Genomic DNA, 18,832 nt, shown 5'->3' on the forward strand with positions numbered 1-18,832 from the left:
TGTTTGTGCAAATTCTTGACTCTCAGACGTATAGTCGTGTTGTTGGTGCAGGGGATGAATCAGTAGGTGAGCGGGAGGAAAATGAGGCGATGTGAATGGTGGGAAAGGAGACGATAGCGGACGAGAGGTTACAGCAGGGGTTAGCAGAGACGTAGTGTCAAAACAAGAATAACAACCAGACAGACAAAGAGGAAGAAACCCCAGAGGGGACGGACGAGAGTGAGAATAGGAAGATGGAAAGTGAAAAGAGATGACACAGCTATTGAGTAAGCCTGAAGGTCAGCACAGGAGAAGGAAAAAGAAACATCAGACTGAGACATGGAGAGAAAAAATGAACAGAGAGAGAGAATGAGAAGGGGACGGCAAAAGAGAGAGGGACACAAAAACGATGAGGAGCAGGAGAAAGAAAAACAGTGAGGACAGTGGACAGGAACAGGGATGAGTAATGGGGACACAGATCGAGGTGGAAAAAGGAGAGGTTGAGGGGAAAAAATGTGTGTTTTCCAGTCAAGGAGGCTTCAGTGTGCCAACCACAAGCTTTGCCTTGAGCATAATGGCGTCTTACATAACTGCTCCATAGCAGCGCCGCCGCCGCCACCAATGAAAGCCCGATCGCTCACACCCAACATGAACACTAACAAACATGTGTGTTTACTGAGTGGATGCCCTGGCAGAAGCCCTCTATTATGGGATACATTCTCAAACAATCCCTGCAAGCAATTCTCTCCTGAGTGTTCGAGACTTTGGTGAGGTTATTTTCTTTCCCACCGGTATTTTTTTGCAAGACACGCTATTGCAACAGGCTGCATTTGCTTCAGAGACTGACTTGAGTTTCCGTACCTCCACTGTTGTGGTAGCATCGCTGGCGATCCCTAACCAAAGTGCTACAATTTTGTGGCATATTGTGGAGGCAGCGTGAAGACTGAATGTTTTTCTGACCTTCCGAATCAGTCCATGTCCTAAAAATGTGAGGGGACCCAAAGCACCAACACAAACCTCTTTAACATTTAGACTCTGACTGAGCGAAAGGAATGAATGAATGGAGGTCAGTGTGGAAGAACTGAGCATTTAAGGTTTGGTTTGTTTCTCGAAACAGATCTTACTTTGACTCATTTTGGTGGAGTAGAACGATCAGGAGGTGAAGGTACCATGGCAAAATGTTGTGACCAGGCTTCTCTATCAACAGGATCGTGTTTATTAGTTTCCTTTATTAGAAATGCTTATTATTTGTGACATGACTGCGGTTGGTTCAGGTGAGGAAAGACGCTCACACTGATTTAATCATGTGAAGTTCCCATTAAATGATTACAACCCAGGCTCCTCAACAAGTCCCACCTAGTCTTATGTTTTATTGGCCATGAAGAGAAACACTGCATCGACCACCTGTTTTTGTAACGCGCCAGCAGAAGATTATAGCAGGATGACAGACGTTGCCCACCCAGTCTGTCTCTGTTTCCTCGTTCCCCCTCTCTCAAGCTGCTCCCTCACTAGAAAGCTGTAATGATGTAACGCCTGATTTACAGCAAGGTCGTGTTTTTTTTCCAATGATGGCGAGGCCTGCTGAGAAGTGCCAGAGCAGCCCCGGCAACGCTGTTGATGCTGAACTTTGTTCCAGAGTGTATTTGGGCGAGACGCCACAGCAGAGAGCGTCAAATAATGGATCTATGTGAGGTATGCCATGTATTTTGGCCTTTTGTGCAGTCGGCTCCTCCACCCACTGAAAGAATTCCTCGTTTGTTAGGAGAGTCCCACCCTCGGATATAAATCACAGTCGCTTAATAACATAAATGTTATCACTTCATGATTGTTTGCAGATCAGAGTTGCTACAATTCCATTGCACCACAATGGCCCTTTAAAAGATTTACTGCAGTGTTAGTAAATTTACAGACTTCACCAGCAGCTCAGGCAGTCCAGAGGAGTGCTGTAATTAAAGATTTCATTATCACTTCATCTGTTGAATATTTTCTCATCCAAATGATATTAAAAAAAGGCAATTTGTCACATTCGGACACTGAAACCAGCAAATGCTCGTCATTTTGCTTAAGGAAGTGAGATTTCAGTAAAGGTGTCCAAACACTGGATCCACGGAGAAGCTGCACCTCAAAACGAGCCATCGGGACTTCTGTAACATTGTGATGCAGCTGATGCAGAAACACGGTGGATGGCACCTGCTCAGGCGTCTGAGAGCCAACCAATCAGGGCAGACTGGGCTTTCTAGGAGGGGGGCTTTAAAGAAGCAGGAGCTGAGATGAAACATTCAGTCGGGGGGTGAATGGAGGTGGTGCAGCAATGGACAGTATGAGAAAAATAACGTGTTCAATGAACATTAAATAAAGTAAACATTTTCTAGTAGACACCCAGAATCCAAATATGAACCTAAAAAAGGGCATAGTATGGGATAAATTACCCTCATTATTAATCAATCAGTTAATTTTCTGTCCACCAACTCACACATCGATTGATTAATGTAGACGTCAGCACAACACTGAATCAGGTATTCATACTAGAACTAGAAAGTTCACCATGTAGTTGTGTCTTTAAACATCGTTGCTCTCCACAGTATTTCACCTGAGGGCAACACAGCTTTGAGTATGTCCCCCCTGTTGGTTAGATCTAGATTAGTTTAACCAGCAACAGTGTCTGCTGTACGTCTTCATTATCATATGCTTCAACACACGCACAGCACGCAGTTTCATAACGGCAGGGACACGCTGAGCGGTTATGTCACAGAGGACATGCAGGCGACAGACAACACAGGTAGACGTTGTGACGCTGGGCGAACGCTCAACAAGGCAGACTCAGTCACAGACACACAGAGCCCTTTAGATGCATATGTGCTTTCACACACAAAAGCACACGTATGGATAAAGACACACACGCACACACTCAAACCTCAAATGGTTCTCCCTCGTCTACATGTTTCTGAATCAGTGGTTCTTTCTAAATGTGTCTTTCTCTTTAACAACATCCCTCTGTGTCTGCGTGGACACACCGAGCATTCATGTGAGTGTGGATGAAGTCCGCCGTCGGGGGACTTTGAGGCTGCTAAACAATTCACAACCTCCGCGAGCGCAAAAAATAAATATTACAAAGCCATTTTCAAAGGCTCCAGCTGGCAGTTGCATTCCAGTGATTTCAACATGCATTACTCAAGCTGCAGCAGTTCGCTTCCGTCTGAGACCGCAGCTCACCTCTTCCTCCTTCTCTCTCCCCACAGAGCCCGGTCAGCAGAAGACTTTTAAGAGGAAGAGGTCTCTGATCAACTGGCCTTTCTGGAAAGGCTCCAACACACAGCTGGACGGCCTGCCCCTGTCCCCGACCTCGCTCTCCCCCACTCAGGGACGGCTGTTCGGACGACCCCTGAGCTCCGTCTGCACTGCAGAGCCCGGCCTGCCCAAGCCTGTCATGGTGAGCCGGGTGCAGGTCACACAGGCCAGCAAGAGGGGGTCAGGACCCCGTCTGGAGGGGTCGGAGGATGATTTGGGGTTTGCGGTGTATTTGGGGAAAGGGAGATGCAGTGGTGTCGGGAAGTGGATTCTGTCAGAATTATCATTGCTTGCAATACATTATGTCTCAGATAGATTGTTTAAGTTTTGAACAACAAATGAAATAAGTAATGGACGTGCTGGAGGTAGTGGAGAAGTGAAACCTCAGTCTGTTGATTAAGCAATCCTGATTCCACAATCAACACAAATGTTTCCTCTTTTATTGTGCTATATTGTGCTTTGAAGAATCTTTTAAGACAGGCCGAACTGGTTGAAGACAGAAAGAAATAAACTACAGTATTTATTTTTTAAAAAGTTTGGTAGTTTACAATTGGATCAACTCTAATCCAAGTTGACGAATCACTGCGTAATAATGAAAACCCATTTGAAGCCGCAGAAACTCAGACAGATTCACCCTATTCGCTCAAATCAGATTCCGATTCTAGGAAATGGTGAGTCAAAAAGAAACAGCAGGGGCTGAGGGTGCTAAATTCACTTAATCCCTGTCTCTTTGATTCCTTTGGTGTGAAACATCTCTGGACTTCTGGCAGGCTTTCTGAGAAATGAAGCCCTTTGGTGTCAAACATTAAATGAAGGCGTCAGCGATAAAAGCCTGCTCATTTCTCTGTGCTGTTTGAAAACTTAAGGTCCTCTGTCCCTTTCAGAGTACTGACAAATATAATGTCCAGACCTTCACGGAGGGTAACCTTCCATCTCCCTCTGCCTGCCCTCTAGGACATGTTGGTGTTCCTGTACCTGGAGGGGCCGTACACCAGGGGCGTCTTCAGGAGGTCAGCTGGGGCCAAAGCCTGTCGGGAGCTTCGGGACCGACTGGACAGTGGTGCCGAAGACCCAGAGATCTCACACCAGTCCGTGTTCGTCATCGCCGCTGTCCTCAAGGTAACACAGTCCAAACCACACACACAGTCAGCCACACACAGCTCTGCCCTGTTCCACTGGTTTGAAACCAGACAACAGAAAGCAGCAGCAGCGACTGATGTGCGTCCAAAGTCACAGAAGTCCAGACAGGATAATCTGTCTGTGCACAGGCAGGCAGGCTGCCAGTCACACACACACAAGGTGCTCATTGTTCAGCATCCAGGCCAAAGAGCCACTGCAGCGCCGGGCATCCAGGGAGCATCTGAGGTGCTTCAGGCTTTGTTATGTGCTACCTGCACAGTTGGACACATGACCAGAGACAAAACAGTGAATGATCTCTAATTATTTTACACTGTTATAATAATGTTGTTGGAGGATCCTTTTTATGTATCATGGAAAGCAACCTCCCAGTCAAGGTGTAATAAATATATATATATATATATATATATATATATATATATATATATATATATATATATATATATATATATATATATATATATATATATATATATATATATATATATTTTCCTTGCTCTCATTTCCACAGTCTTTTTTTATGCTTCTTCTACTTTTTGACCTTTTTACCTCGATGGCTATTTCTGTTAATTCCTCAAGGTGCCTCATGCCCCAGATAACCTAATTGTACATGGCACTGTGGGTAAAGTAAAAATGTAAAAACATTTGCTGGACACAGCTCATATAATGCATGATGTGAGCTCAAAAATCCGACACATGAACAGTCAGCCCTGAGTGAAATAATCCAACTAGAATACCAAAAGTCAAACAGTTAATTGAACAGCCGTCACCAATACAGAGTAAGTATCTGATGAAGAAAATAACCATTTGCTGTATGGCGTGTTTGAGCTTGTCATTAAATTCAGTTAATAAACTGACATGATGTGTCTTGATACACAGGACTTCCTGCGAAATGTCCCGGGCAGCGTGCTGAGTGTGGATCTGTATGAGCAGTGGATGGAGGTGATGGACGGGGAGGCGGCAGAGGAGAGGATGCAGGCTGTCCAGAGGTAGGAAATTCATCGCCAGGCACCAAATGAATGTCCCTCCGCTAATTTTAGAACAGTGACTCACAACATGTTACTGTTTGTGTCGGTCTGTCTTGTGGCGGCCCGGCACCTCACTGCGACAGCAGGGTTTTTTTTCCCTTTAATTTCACTCAGTTAATGTCTAGAGAGAGACAGACAGACTGAGAGAGGGCATCGGTTCGGAACAACAAACTAAATTCCTTCTGCTTGGGAAAATAAAAAACAAGTAACATGGAAGCAACACTGAAAATGCTTGCGGAGGAACTCCTGTGGAGAAAACATGACACACACACAGTCAGACACACACACTGTGAGAGAGAAGACCAGACACAGGGTGTTTCAGGATGTTTTCTGCGGTCGCTGTAGTCATGTACCATCCTTCTGCTCTGCTTCCTCCCTCTCCGTCCTCCTCTCTCTCAGGTTGCTCCACCTCCTGCCCAGCGAGAACCTGCTCCTGCTGCGACACGTGATCGCCGTGCTGCACTGTATCCAAGGCAATGCCCACGACAACCAGATGAACGCCTTCAACTTGTCCGTCTGCATCGCACCCAGCATGCTCTGGGCTCCGGCACCGAGCACCCCCGAGATGGAGGGGGAGGGCACAAAAAAGGTGAGGAGGATGACACGCACGCACACACACACACACACACACACACACACACACACCTACCTACGCAGAGGGTGTTGTTGGCTATTAGTGCTAAAAATGTAATCTTGGATCTTGTAGATGATTTTATTAAGTAGAATTGTTCGACATTTTAGGAAACAGGCTTCCTCTGTAGAGTACGATGTGAATAGGGCTGCAACCAAAAGTCATGTCGTCATTGATTAATCCACTGATCTTTTTCTCAGTGACACAATTTATCAAATGTTGAATAAAGCCACAACTTACATTGTGAACTCAAATTTAACCCAAATCCTAACCCGCGTATCAAACCAGCACTCTTCTGATTACTAGATGACCCGCTCTAACTCCTGAGCAACAGCCGATAAAAAAAGAAAAAAAAAGAAAGAAACAGGAGGCGGCTCCAAGAAGTCTTTGCTTATGGAGAAAAATGAGGCCCACAGATGATTCTCTGTAAAACCACAAATTGTTGTTTTTCCACTTTCAGTTTTTGTGCAGATTTCAACAAATGACATACAATGTGAAAATGTGTAACTTTCAGGGATGCCTGTAGGCAGATGTAGTGGCCTCTGGACAGAACCAGGCAAGCCTGTTTCTAGTCTTTTTGCTAAACTAAGCTAAACAACTGTTGCCTCCAGCTTCTTGTTGAATGTACATGTATGAACGCACGTATCAATCTTGTCATCTAAGTCTCGACAAGAAAGCAAATAGGTGTATTGAACAGGTGTGTGTGTGTGTGTATCTGTTATAGAGAGTTTTGCTGAGGCGGTGTGCACACTCTGAGGAATTTAACATTTCAGTGGAACAGTCGTAGCAGGCAGCTTCAGCGTGAGTGTGTACGTGCTGCTGGGATGTCTGAAACACACGCGACGAGACAGACAGTCGAGCTAGAAAGTCTAGATTGCACGGAGGCGAGTCGACTGTGTGTGAGCACATACGTGTTCACATGCACACTCAACCTCTGTCAGCCTGAGATCCGTTTGTCGGCATACTGAAGGTTTCCCTGCAGATGTGAGCGTTGACCTCCGAGCAGGAGATGACCCACTAACACAGGAGGAGCTGTAACACACACACACACACACACACACACACACACACACACACACACCCAACCAGCCTCACCCACGTGCGTGCGCACACACACGCTGAGTCACTTTCACATGTCATGGCTGACGATCACTCGTAAGCTGAAATCACAACATTCTTACACGCCGCTGAGCTTGAAATCCCCGAGCTTAGAGCAAGACTTGACAGGAAAGAGGAAAAGCTTCACAGTTTCACGCTGACTTACTCTCAACAAGCACACAGGAAAATATTTGTTTCTACTTAACCACTTAGAGTAGATTATGGCACCATTAAAGGGTTAGTCCTCCCAACCTTACTGATTTACCTTTCTTTACTCACCTGTTGGGCTGTTTCTCTGATCTAATTTATGTTCATCCTTCAGTCAAGCTGTTCCTGAATATGTCGGCAGAACCTTTGACCCAATCGAGATGTCCTGACACTTGATCATAACAGGCAGCCGACAGATTGGACATGAGTGCTCCTGAAGTTAAAACATGGAACAGCTTTTAGTATATGGATATTTTGAATATTTTCTGACATAGAATCTCTTACTGTGATCATACTTTTGTGGAGTTAATTTAGCAGTGGAGCAACACTTCTGCTCTCTTTCTCCCTCATATCTCAGCCTGCCAGGTTAACCTGAAATGACTTAATTCCCGCAGCGCTGGCTGCTGCCAGAGCCCACAGAGGAAAGCCCCCTCGCCCACCCTCGCCCATTGTGTAGCGGCTAAGACACAGAGCACACAAAGCTTTTTGATTTGTGGCCTATTTGGAAAGTCACAGCAATTGAGCTGCACACAATCTCTGTGGGTGGCTGGTTTGCTTATCTTTTCAAAAACGTGTATGTGTGTGTATTTGTGTGTGTGTGTGTGTGTGTGTGCGTGTGTGTGTGTGTGTGTGTGTGTGTGTGCGTGTGTGTGCATATGCTTAAGGTGGTTGAGGTTCATTGAGAAAACACGCAAAGAATTTGCCTACAGAATCCTGAGGCCAAGTGTGTGCTTTAGCGGAAAACTGTGTCGCTGGAACACTCTCCCCTTTCACTCCACAGACACACGTGCGAACATGCACGCACACACACACACACTTGTCAGCACAGATACCCTCAGCACCCACAAATACCTAAATATCTCTTTCACAAATACCCCCCTGATAACACTTTCCCTCTCACACACTGCTTGTTTGTGTGTGCTGCCTGAGCGCAGGCGGCCGTTTCTCTGGGAAAAAACTTTGAAAAATAACAAAGTGAGATTTCAACATTTCCCTCCTTGCGGTCGGAGCCCGGGGCCAATTTAAGCCAGCGCGGGCCCCTGGCCGTGTAATGGCTGGTTTCCAACCTCGTCTGGAGACACGTAAACGCTCCGTTTGGGCCAATTCAGTTGAGTCTCAGTGTCCCTGCCTCTTTCATGCAGCATATAATTTAAATGTTTTTGGCCGAACGTAGCCGTTTAGGAGTTCCTGAGGTAAATACAGCTTTAGTCTGTGTATCACTTAGGATGGAGACAGAGAGACAAATCATTCAAAATAATGTTGTTTTTCTCTTCAGCTTGGTTCTAAAAACGCGGACCAAACTTTTCCTCTTCTCTGTTTAGATTTCTTTTTTTTTTACTCACAGGAACTTTGCCACAGTACAGTAACAGATAGAAGATAGAGATATGTAACACAGACTGCTTGATAGATGTTCCTTTGCAAACTTCTGACCCACTAACACACAGCTGTGACACCTCTTTATGCACACACACACACACAGATGTGCAGATAGTGCGTGCTCTACGTGTCCTGCTGTGGTGTACTATACTGTTGCAGTCTGAGTGTTGAGACAGAAATTAAGATAACATCCTTTTGTGTGGAAGAAGGAGAAAAAAGCTGTTTCTTGAGCTGTTGATGGAGATGAAGTCTCCTGGATGCCCACAGGCTCCGTCTCACAGTGCCGTGTGTCACGTAGCCGCACTCAGGATGACAGAGAGGAATGCCGCATGAGTGATTGAAGGAAGGCAGGAAGGCTGGAAGAAAGGGAGAGAGTGAAAGGTGAGAAAAGACTGAATCAAGAGAGGGAAGTAGACAACGGGAAAAAAAAACGAGAGTCATGACGGGGGTGAAAGTGTGAAAACAATAGACAGGAGGTGCTGAGAAGGTTCGTATTTCAGCAAGCCATGTCATGAGTTGCACAATCAACATGTTGTGTTTCCTTTAATGATTTTAATCAGACATTTCTGTGCGATAACACAGGCCGGGCTGCAGCTTAAGATGTTTTTCTTCTATCCCACGGTCGTCTTTAAAGTAAAGTGGTTGCTCATCTAATCACCAGTCCGTCTTTACAGGCCGACTTCAGTTACTATTCTACCTCTGACTTTAAAACTTGTACATTGATCCGTGTGTGTAGTATCACGTACGAAGAGTAGACGTAGTTTTTTAAAAGCCTAACATGGGCTTTTTAACTTCTGCTGATTGCGTTTAAGCTTCATCTGTGAGAATTATGTTGCTGAACATAATTGATAAAGCCTGATAAAAAAACATGCTTTTCCCTTTTGACGAGGGAACCAGGGTGATGCCATGTCATTCTTGCAGAACTCTAGTGGTTTAAAAAGCAGTATCATCAACAAAACTGTAAGGATTGCTCATTATTATAGGCCTGTTACTGGTACGCTTTGACTTTGCTGATAGTCATGGATTTTATACATAGTCTGACAACACTTCTTTTTCAGAATGTGTCAAAAACTCACATGCAGTAGTGGGGGATATACTGCATAGCAGCTACAGAGTGAGATTTCGTTATTTATTTCAGTATATTTTTCTCTGTAATTACATATTTGCGTCCACTATGCCCTCTTCAGTGGATTCCTTCAGCTTGTAGCCAGGTTGTGCTTCATCTATTAATGAATTCAGCCCGCTTCTTATTGAGGCATGCAGCCATTTGACCTCTACTGTAAATCATTAAATCTGTTAAACACTGATTTGGGTGCACAATGGATTGATTAGGTGATTGTCACCATTGATCGCACTGTTTTCCAGTGATAAACACACGCTAACTGGTTTTCTTGTTAGCCATTTTCACTGTCAGTGAGTGATGTGCAGTTGCTCAGCAAAGACACAGTGGAATGTCATTGTGCTCTGATAGCAGACTGATAGCAACTGTATCCAGAGGTAAAGCTGTATTAGCTGTAATTAGAAACAGGTTTAATTCTCTTAAGGATGATTGGGCAGTTTCACCCTCCCTGAAGCACAGCACTGAAATGCCTCTGTGTGTTTTTAATGGCAGTTTAAAGGTTGAAGCGAGGCGTGCAGCTGTGGGCTAATCTACCTGCAGAGCGCTGTCAGCAAAGTTGGAGGCAACGAGGGAGGATGGCAGACGGATGAGGCATCTGTACCGTCATATTAGCTTGTTGCATAAGTGTATCTTAAATGTCATGGCAGGTTATGGAGAATTATCCGTAAGCCTGATAAAAACGGACACAGCAGTCGTTAGCACACGTGGCATCTGAGGAGAGGTGGTGTGCACAGAGCGGATAAAAAGGAAAAAGGTTAATGTTGCATTTGTTCTCTGGTAAAAGAAGCAGGAGATTATGTGTCTCTGATTGTCAGAGGAGTTATTAAGTTATGCAGCTACTGAAAACACAGCACTCATCACGGGAACAATTTTCATTTGCTCCTCGAGATGAAATAAAGGGTCGCAGAATCGGACGCTTAAAAGCCCAAAGTGAAAGATTTGCTAAAAGCAGCATGGCTCTGTGACCGCTGACTCAGCATTTTAACAGCTTTGCTTTGTACTCAAACTCCCTGCCTTTAATTTTGCCTAAATGCAGTTGTTGCTAACGTGGTGTGTGTGTGTGTGTGTGTGTGTGTGTGTGTGTGTGTGTGTGTGTGTGTGTGTGTGGAAAAGATTCTGCTGTGTGTAATTTTGTGCATGTATGACCTGTTTGTCTAGTTTCAAGTGCTGCTCTGTCAAAACTCAATAGTTTGCAGTGGAAACATGTTTCATGATCTAATCAGATTCTTGTTTTGAGGAAATACATTCCTTTTTTTTCCTTTGTTCTGTTGATTCTGGCAGCCCGGGGGATGAAAGATGATGCTGGTGAAATGAATAAAGTTTGTGTTAGTGCCATACCAGAGGGACTTCTTCCCTCAGGCCATAAGACTCATGTAGGACTCATGTAGGCTATATGATGGGCATCAAGAATAACAGTCATAGCCGATCTTTTTGCTGTTGATCTCATTTGAAATGCAGAACCAGCATTAAATTGACACTGTTTCATAACCTGCTCCTTGTAGTGCATTCAATAATGATATTAATAATAAGCAGATACTTCACAGTGTATTCTGGTTGTGTACTGATCGGCCAGACAGACACTTTCTGAACACTGAGTCCTGTAACACATATGGACACCATACAGACAAATGAACATCTGGCTCAACCAACCAACAAACAAACAGGGAGGCCCTGAAGTGTGTTTGTCTCTGTTTTTCACAGTGTCACAGCGGCAGAGCAACAGCAGGGAAGACAACTCATTTGTAAACACAACAGGCATAATTCAGTGGAAACTTTCCACAAGCCGGGGAGGATATGACTCCAGCGTTTCTGAGTGGCTCTGGCGTTAACCGACTGTTTGTGTCACAGGACTTCATAAGTGTTTAGTCAATTTTGTCTGCTTAGTTTTAAAAAGGCGGTGGTTTCAGCCAAGTACTGTGATTTGTTTGAGGACCGATTCCAACTGGGCTGATAGTTCCCAAAAACCACTGACACCGTCTGCGTGTCTCAGAGCTTCAGCTGGTTGTGTTGCCAGATCCTGAAAGGTCAAGTGTGTAGGGTTTAGGGGGATTTGCAGCAGTGGAATTTAATATTCAGGAAGAAAAAAATGAATTTAATATTCATAATTATGTTTTCATCAGTGTATAACTTCAACTTCAAAGGGGAGTGTGAGACGAGGGATGTTCAGTTGGTTGCAGTCCGCAACCTCACTGCTCGATGCCACTAAATCCTGCACACTGTACCTTTAAGAAGCAAACAATTCATATTGCAGGACTTTTGAGAAATCCTGTCTTTGGCATTGTTGACAGGGATTTTGGGTGTTTACTGTTAATACGATGACAGATACAGTAATCATTTGTAATTCATTTTCTTAGAGGATAAACAAATTTGTCCTTTTAGAAAAGCTGCTGTCAGAAACTCTTACACTGTGTTTGCCTGTCTTAGTCATTAAACGAGCATTTAAGCAAGTGGCGATCAAATCCAATACATGATGTCATACATTATTATCAGGACATTATCCAGGACCAGGGAGAGGGAGTTTGATGTTTTCTTGGTCGGTGCGGAATGCGAATACTTCTGTAGCTGGCAGGTCGACATCAGCGCAAACAAACGAACACAAACTTTTCTCAGAGTGATTTAATGGGACACGCACATAAAAAACACAACTTTGGACAGCTGTCTGATCTGATATCATTACAATTTTTCGGGTCATGATTCCACAAAATGAAGCTGCGTGTGTACGTGCGTGTGTGTGTGTGTGTGTGTTGCCAGTGCCAGCTAGAAAAAGCTGTGAGTTTGCTCAACGCGTTGTGCCGATACTTGGAAACTACTCTGTGAATTACTGCTGAACTTTGGCTGATTCCCTGAGAATTACTTCAGCAAATGAAGCTCTGCGTAAACAGAATTACACCTCCACCCAGCTGTATAACAGTTAAAATGAATGGTCGGCAGCTGCAGAGAAAGAGAAGGGTTCGCGCTCTAACCCGGTGCTGCTCCTCTGCCCGCAGGTGTGTGAGCTGGTTCGCTTCCTCATAGAGAACTGCTGCAGCGTGCTGGGGGAGGACGTCACCTCGCTGTTCAGGAGCTTCAGCCAGAAGAGCAGCAGCAGCGACCACGGATCAGGTGAGAGCCAAGGAAATTAAGATCACTCGCAAATGTTTCATGGAGGGGGTAAAGGAGGAGCAGAAGTGAGGCGGCGGTTTGTACAACAGACAGATGTAACGCTGAGGACCAGATGTAGTTCTTACTGAAGCTCACGATCAAGGTCGAAGCCTGCCTGGGTAAACAATCGCTACTTTTACTTCTGCTGCTCTTTCAGTTTCACGCCTCAGAACGTCTTAAAAAGGGAGGCCGACTAGCTGACTGTGTGTGTATTGTGTAATTAAATGGCCTAGGCTCTTCAACGGGCCTGTTGATTGGGGTCAGCAGACCGACCTGCGGTAATTTCAGTGATTGCCAGGGTCACAGGTGCTGATTCACGCACCACTGAATCTCCTCATTCATAAATAGCACGGACTCTCTTCCTGGCGCTATAAATAACCACCGGAGGTCAAGGAGCACGCAGCAGGACGACTCTTTGTCCGCTGTTCTCCTCGGCTCCTGCGGTGAACCGTGCCTTTGTCCGTTTAGCTTCAGGGGTCAAGACTCTTTAGTTTCCCTCAGACTGCTCTCACTCTGGATGAAGTTGTTACTGTTAGAGAGAGAGAGGGAGGGAGACAGAATGTGAGTTACAGTTCTATTAGTGAGAATGCTGTGTAAATACATTTTCACTGACTCGACCTAGATTGCTAGTTTAGGTAGCTGGTAGGCTGAACAACCCCAAATTGTGGGATAGCTGCATGAAAGGGGATCTGTGCAGAGGCTGTATAATTCGAGGACTTCTTTACCATCATAGGAAATGTAATGGTGACGTAAAACAGGCATTGTGTATTTTGTCTTCTGAATGATTGTTTTTTCTGTTGATCTTAATTTGATGATTCCAAAGTTGTCAGCTTATTTGGTCAAAATCTCATAATAATGGTCTTTATCTCCTCTTCCTTTACTCATCTGTTACCCTCCCTTCCTTTCCTTTCCGTCTTTCTCCTCTAGATGTGTCATCCTTCCAGATGAATGACTCATCCTACGATAGTCTGGAGAACGAGCTGAACGACGACCCCGAGTCTTCCTACCAGGAGCAGCTGCCCCTCCGCGACAAAGACAAGCCGGACAGCCGCAGCCGCGACTCTGTCATCACGCTCAGTGATTGCGACCCTGATCCCGACCCTGAGACCGACCTCCTGCTGCAACTCCCCCCGCTGGCCAGACCCAGGAGGTTCAGTCCTGCAGTTAGACAGAACCGCACCCGCCAGGCCAACGGCCAATCACAGGGTCCCAGGAGGCTGAGGAGGAGTTCAGAGCCCGCCTTGGCAATCACAACGCCATCAGGCACAGTTACTGCGCACGTTGATAACCACTGCCTGCCAGTGCGAAAGGCAAGCTATGATGCTGCGATGGAGGGCGAGGAGGACGAGGTGTTTCTGGAGCAGCGGCTGAGCGGGCTGCAGCTGAAGGAGGAGGAAGAGGACGGATGTGAGAAGGGCGGAGCCAAAGTCCAGAATGGCGGGCGGAGGAAGACGAAGCACGCCCCTCCGCCTCCGTTGCGACTGGATGCCAGCTTCTCCAGTCTGTCGTCACCGGCAACCTCACCCACAGGCTCCTCCCTCAGCTCTTTAGACTCCGCCTTCTCACAGTACTCGACTGACTACACCACCAATGGGGTGATTCCGGTGGCTGAGCCGGCCCCTCTCTCCCCCGTCTCTCCTGGTCGGCCCCAGCTGTCACCCAGAGGCTCCCCACCTCAGAGGGAAGCTCCGCCTCATTGGCCACAGCCCACACAGCCCCCTCGGAGCAGCCAAACCCCCTCCCACCCTCATGGCCTCCACCCTAACACATGGCTCAAGAGGGAGCGCCGGCTGTCGCTGAGGCAGCCTGATAATGGACACACAGAGGAGGACTTGCCTGTGGTAAATGGGAAGACCCACACAACCAGTAACGGCCACTCCAGCGGTGCCCAGGAGGCTGTTGCATCGAATCAAACCTGCCAGCGGAGATCCAGCAGCCCTCCGTCCTACCAGCAGGCTCTGCTGCAGCTGCAGCGCAGCCGCTCTCCTTTCTACAGGGGGACAGAGAAACCTCTGACGGTCAGAGAGCTGAGGCAGCTCCACGACCAGGTCTGCACCTACAAACCCCCTAACAACCCCAAACCACACACAGGAAATGAGGTCACACAGAGGCTGGCTAGAAATGACTGCATGCAGCCCCCACAGGGTGTTTTCTACGGACAGAGCGCCACCACTCTGGTCCTCCAGAGGCAGAAGTCCCACTCCCTCACTCCAGCCATGGAGGCACCGAAAGGGACGAAGACCCTCACCCTTCCACGGCGAGCATCTGATCCTGCCAAGGTCAGTGCAAACCCCGCCTCCAACGTCACCCTGGACAGACCCCGCACTTCAAGAGCCCAGCCCCAAGATGGCGGGCTGAGAGTGTCAGAGGTAGAGCCCAACCACTCCGAGCCGCGCTTCTGCCTGTCTCCCTCCGCCACCCAGACTGTAAGGGACTACTTTTCCTCCCAGGGTCAGGAGGATGCAGACGCCTGCCTGAGGAGGAGTCAGGAGGTGGCGCTGGCTATTGTGCAGGGGAAGAGGGAGTGGCAGAGCAGGCGCTGCAGTGACCCACGGGTGGACGAGTTCGACCAGCTGTTCTTTGCAGAAGAGTCGTACGTGTGAATAACTTTGTACAGACAGACTGTGTGTGAGAGAGACTGCTTCTTATCTGACGTGTTCATTTGTGTCAACTGTTTTCATTGTTGATGTGATAATATTCCTCCACATACCTTCTTTTTCCTTCTGGCAGCAGTATAATGAGTCCAGTCCAGATAGGTGTTACTGTAACGGTACATCCATGGTGTACGATTTTGTAAGGTACAGATACGCTTCAAACCTCCGTGTAGTGAAGTAGTTGATTACACATCACAATATTTTACAGTTAAGTTTAAAAGAGCTTTCATTTATTCGACATTAAAGTTACTTTAAAAAGTATTCAGTGTGGATGCCACATTACATGGATTCAGTACAGAGAAGATGGAGTTTAACGGGACATCTGGATCCATAAGAAAGCGTTGAAGGTGTTGTCAAAGGAGGTCAGCGTCACAGCTCTTGTGCCAAAATCTGGTTCCTCTGAAAAATATTTTTCTCCGGCAGTGTTTCCTTGTTTTGCCTTTGGAATGTGTCGATGCTTTTTTTCAGCTCTTAAGAAAAAATGAAGGAAGAGGAGTTCCTCAGAAATGAAAAAGAAAGGACAAAGAGGTCTTTGCTCATTTTCTGGAAACTCAGAAAATCAAATTACGTTTTTATCAACGCAAATTCCATACAGACCAATGAGAAATTCAGGCTACGGTCTGTTTTTAACAGCAAAAAATGCAACAAAATCTGTATAAAAATTGATACTTCAGACACAACAAACCTTAATGCTGCTCCCTGGTGCAGTAATGACAACAGTATGGTCCTGATGCTGCTGTCTTCTTGCAAATACTATGAACATGCTTCTAGTTGTATCTACAACACCACCTGTGTGCCAGAGGAGGAGAGTTTTAGGGCATGTGCCCCCACTGTACATACTTATTCATTATGAAAACATCTTAGACGTCTTATTGTAATGGTGTTTGTACCTTTTATGACCAAGTGCATCTGTATAGTGAAACATTCTTCCCCAGAGGGTGAAGCGTCTGTCTGTCTGTCTGAACCATAGAATAGGACCGGTATTTATTCATATGAGCCGAGTTTCCAGACACACAGCACACAGTGTTGTCCTCTGAAGCTCTGGTTTATATCGCTGTGACCTGAGAGGGAGGGGACAGGAGGGGGAGTAAGAAGGAATAACGGTTGAGTATATGTGTGTGTGTGTGTGTGTGTGTGTGTGTGTGTGTGTGTGTGTGTGTGTGTGTGTGTGTGTGTGTGTGTGTGAAAGAAAGTCAGATTGTTGCTGAATATGATGTGATCACTGACAGCATGTCCTGAGCAGGAATGTGAGAGAACTTGTGCCATTTAGGGAGAAATCTCGTGTATTCTTGCTTTTATAACCCATCAATACTCTGTCACCGAAAAAAACATTCAGTCTCACAAATTACCTGTTGAGTGTGTGTGTGTGTGTGTGTGTGTGTGTGTGTGTGTGTGTCTGTGTGTGTCTGTGTGTGTCTGTGTGTGTCTGTGTTTGAGTCTGTGTACGTGTTCGTCTGCAACTGTTGTATGCGTTATCTATAAAAACAGGATTTCTTTGTTCCAGTGCTGTGGCCATTGCAGTGCTGATTTCTTTGGTGACACTTAATAACTGACCTTATCTCAGTGTTCATTCACTGCTATGAAAGATAAAACGTAGATAATATATTCTTAGCACAACGTAAGATCAGTTCTCATGATCAAAATAGATGTAGCAGGGTTCAAACTCTATTTCATTTTTTTTTAAACCCTTTGTTTAAAAATTGACATGAACTTAAGCTTGTACCTTGTATGAGTATTAACACAGTGTTATTATGAACTTAACATAGCTTTTCCACTGGAATAAGGTCATGTTGAGTGTTGCCATTATGAACAAATGGTCTCGAAAAGTACTTTACCCTGTATTAATGATATTGAAATTGTTATCTTCATTACAGTGAATTGTCCAACGTGTATAGTTCTGCATATTTATGATACAGAAATATATAATTATATATAAATCTATTACCTTGTTATTTTTGGTATGTTGTGTTGTGTGAGAAAATCAAATGTGTATTTTTGTACATGCCAATTCTGCTGCTGTTGTCTCTATAGAAAGTATATTTGCTACGAAACGCACCATTTGTATATTGTGTACATCTGATGTCCAATGCTCACGAGAACAAGGTATCATTGATTTTAATAAATGTTGCTCTTGTGAAACTACTTCACTGACTTGGTTCCTTTGTGTTGATACTTGAAGAGTGAAGGAAATATTTCTGCAGGGTCACAGGGTAAGACTTGGGAGTAATGTTCAGGCTCATTTTGTCAACGGTAACCTGCCATAAAACACCATGAAAGAATGTGTTCTAAACTTCGTAAAATAAATAGTCACTTACAGATATAATATGTAAGAAGTGGCTTAAAGCAGCCAGATTCTCTTACCCTACATAAGTCGTATTTAGCTAGCAAAGGCACCCATCACTAGCTGGTTGTCCACTCAACACTCAGAAAACAACTTTCCTGTTGTTTCATTTAGAAGATCTCTAGTAGCAGAAATTACGCATAGGTGGAAACATCGGCCAACTGATGAAAAACGTTCCCCTACAATTTATCCCATATATAGAATAACAGAATAAAACAGGAGTAACATTTTCTTTTAAACCCATATGATGACAAAAACTATAGGTCAGGGAAGGTTAGAACTCGGAGTCTGTATGATGACAGAGGCCAATCACAGTATCAAGATGATTCATGGAGTTTCCTGGTTGACAGATACAGGTAGCTTTGTTGCTAAATTAAGCGCTAACTGCTGCCAAATGTATCGTTAGCTGCAGGTAGCCCCTGACTCAGCCATACGATGCCAGGAGCTAAACCTGGCCAGAAAACCACTGCAGTACTGTATTTACTGTCATCACACTGACCTTCTCTGTGGTCACGTTCTGTCCCGGTCTTGCCGTGTCCACTGGAAGCTGAAATGAGTGAATCTGCAAACCGGACATCTCGCTGATGATCTTTCTCACTGTAAATCAAAGGGGATTTCCTGAATCAGTGAAAATCTCTGTAGGTTCATCCCTTGAAATGACCCCTGTTAAAAAAAATATCAATTATAGCTGCTTTAACGTTTGAAGAAAACAATTTTATGCACTGATTTTCTGTGATTTCAGCCTTGTTAGGCACGTACTTGAATTTCAAATAAGATTCTTTGTAGGTTCTTGTGCATGTTTTGTTCAATCATCATCGGTTGGTGCGGCAG

The 18,832-nt window shown here is 45.2% G+C and overlaps 1 protein-coding gene across 1 annotated transcript in view; it reads left to right on the top strand.

The window, feature by feature from the left end:
• The window catches only part of arhgap20 (Rho GTPase activating protein 20), a 35,530-nt gene extending 17,728 nt beyond the window's left edge, over positions 1–17,802 (top strand). The window contains exons 10-15 of the mRNA XM_037110523.1: positions 3,219–3,409; positions 4,222–4,386; positions 5,284–5,393; positions 5,832–6,021; positions 12,853–12,967; positions 13,934–17,802. Coding sequence (XP_036966418.1) covers positions 3,219–3,409; positions 4,222–4,386; positions 5,284–5,393; positions 5,832–6,021; positions 12,853–12,967; positions 13,934–15,609 — 2,447 coding nt within the window. The 3' untranslated portion in view covers positions 15,610–17,802. The remainder of the gene's footprint in view (positions 1–3,218; positions 3,410–4,221; positions 4,387–5,283; positions 5,394–5,831; positions 6,022–12,852; positions 12,968–13,933) is intronic.
• The last annotated feature ends 1,030 nt before the right edge of the window (positions 17,803–18,832 follow it).

The sequence above is a fragment of the Acanthopagrus latus genome, chromosome 9 (assembly GCF_904848185.1).
Source record: "Acanthopagrus latus isolate v.2019 chromosome 9, fAcaLat1.1, whole genome shotgun sequence".
In the NCBI taxonomy this organism is placed as follows: Eukaryota; Metazoa; Chordata; class Actinopteri; order Spariformes; family Sparidae; genus Acanthopagrus; species Acanthopagrus latus.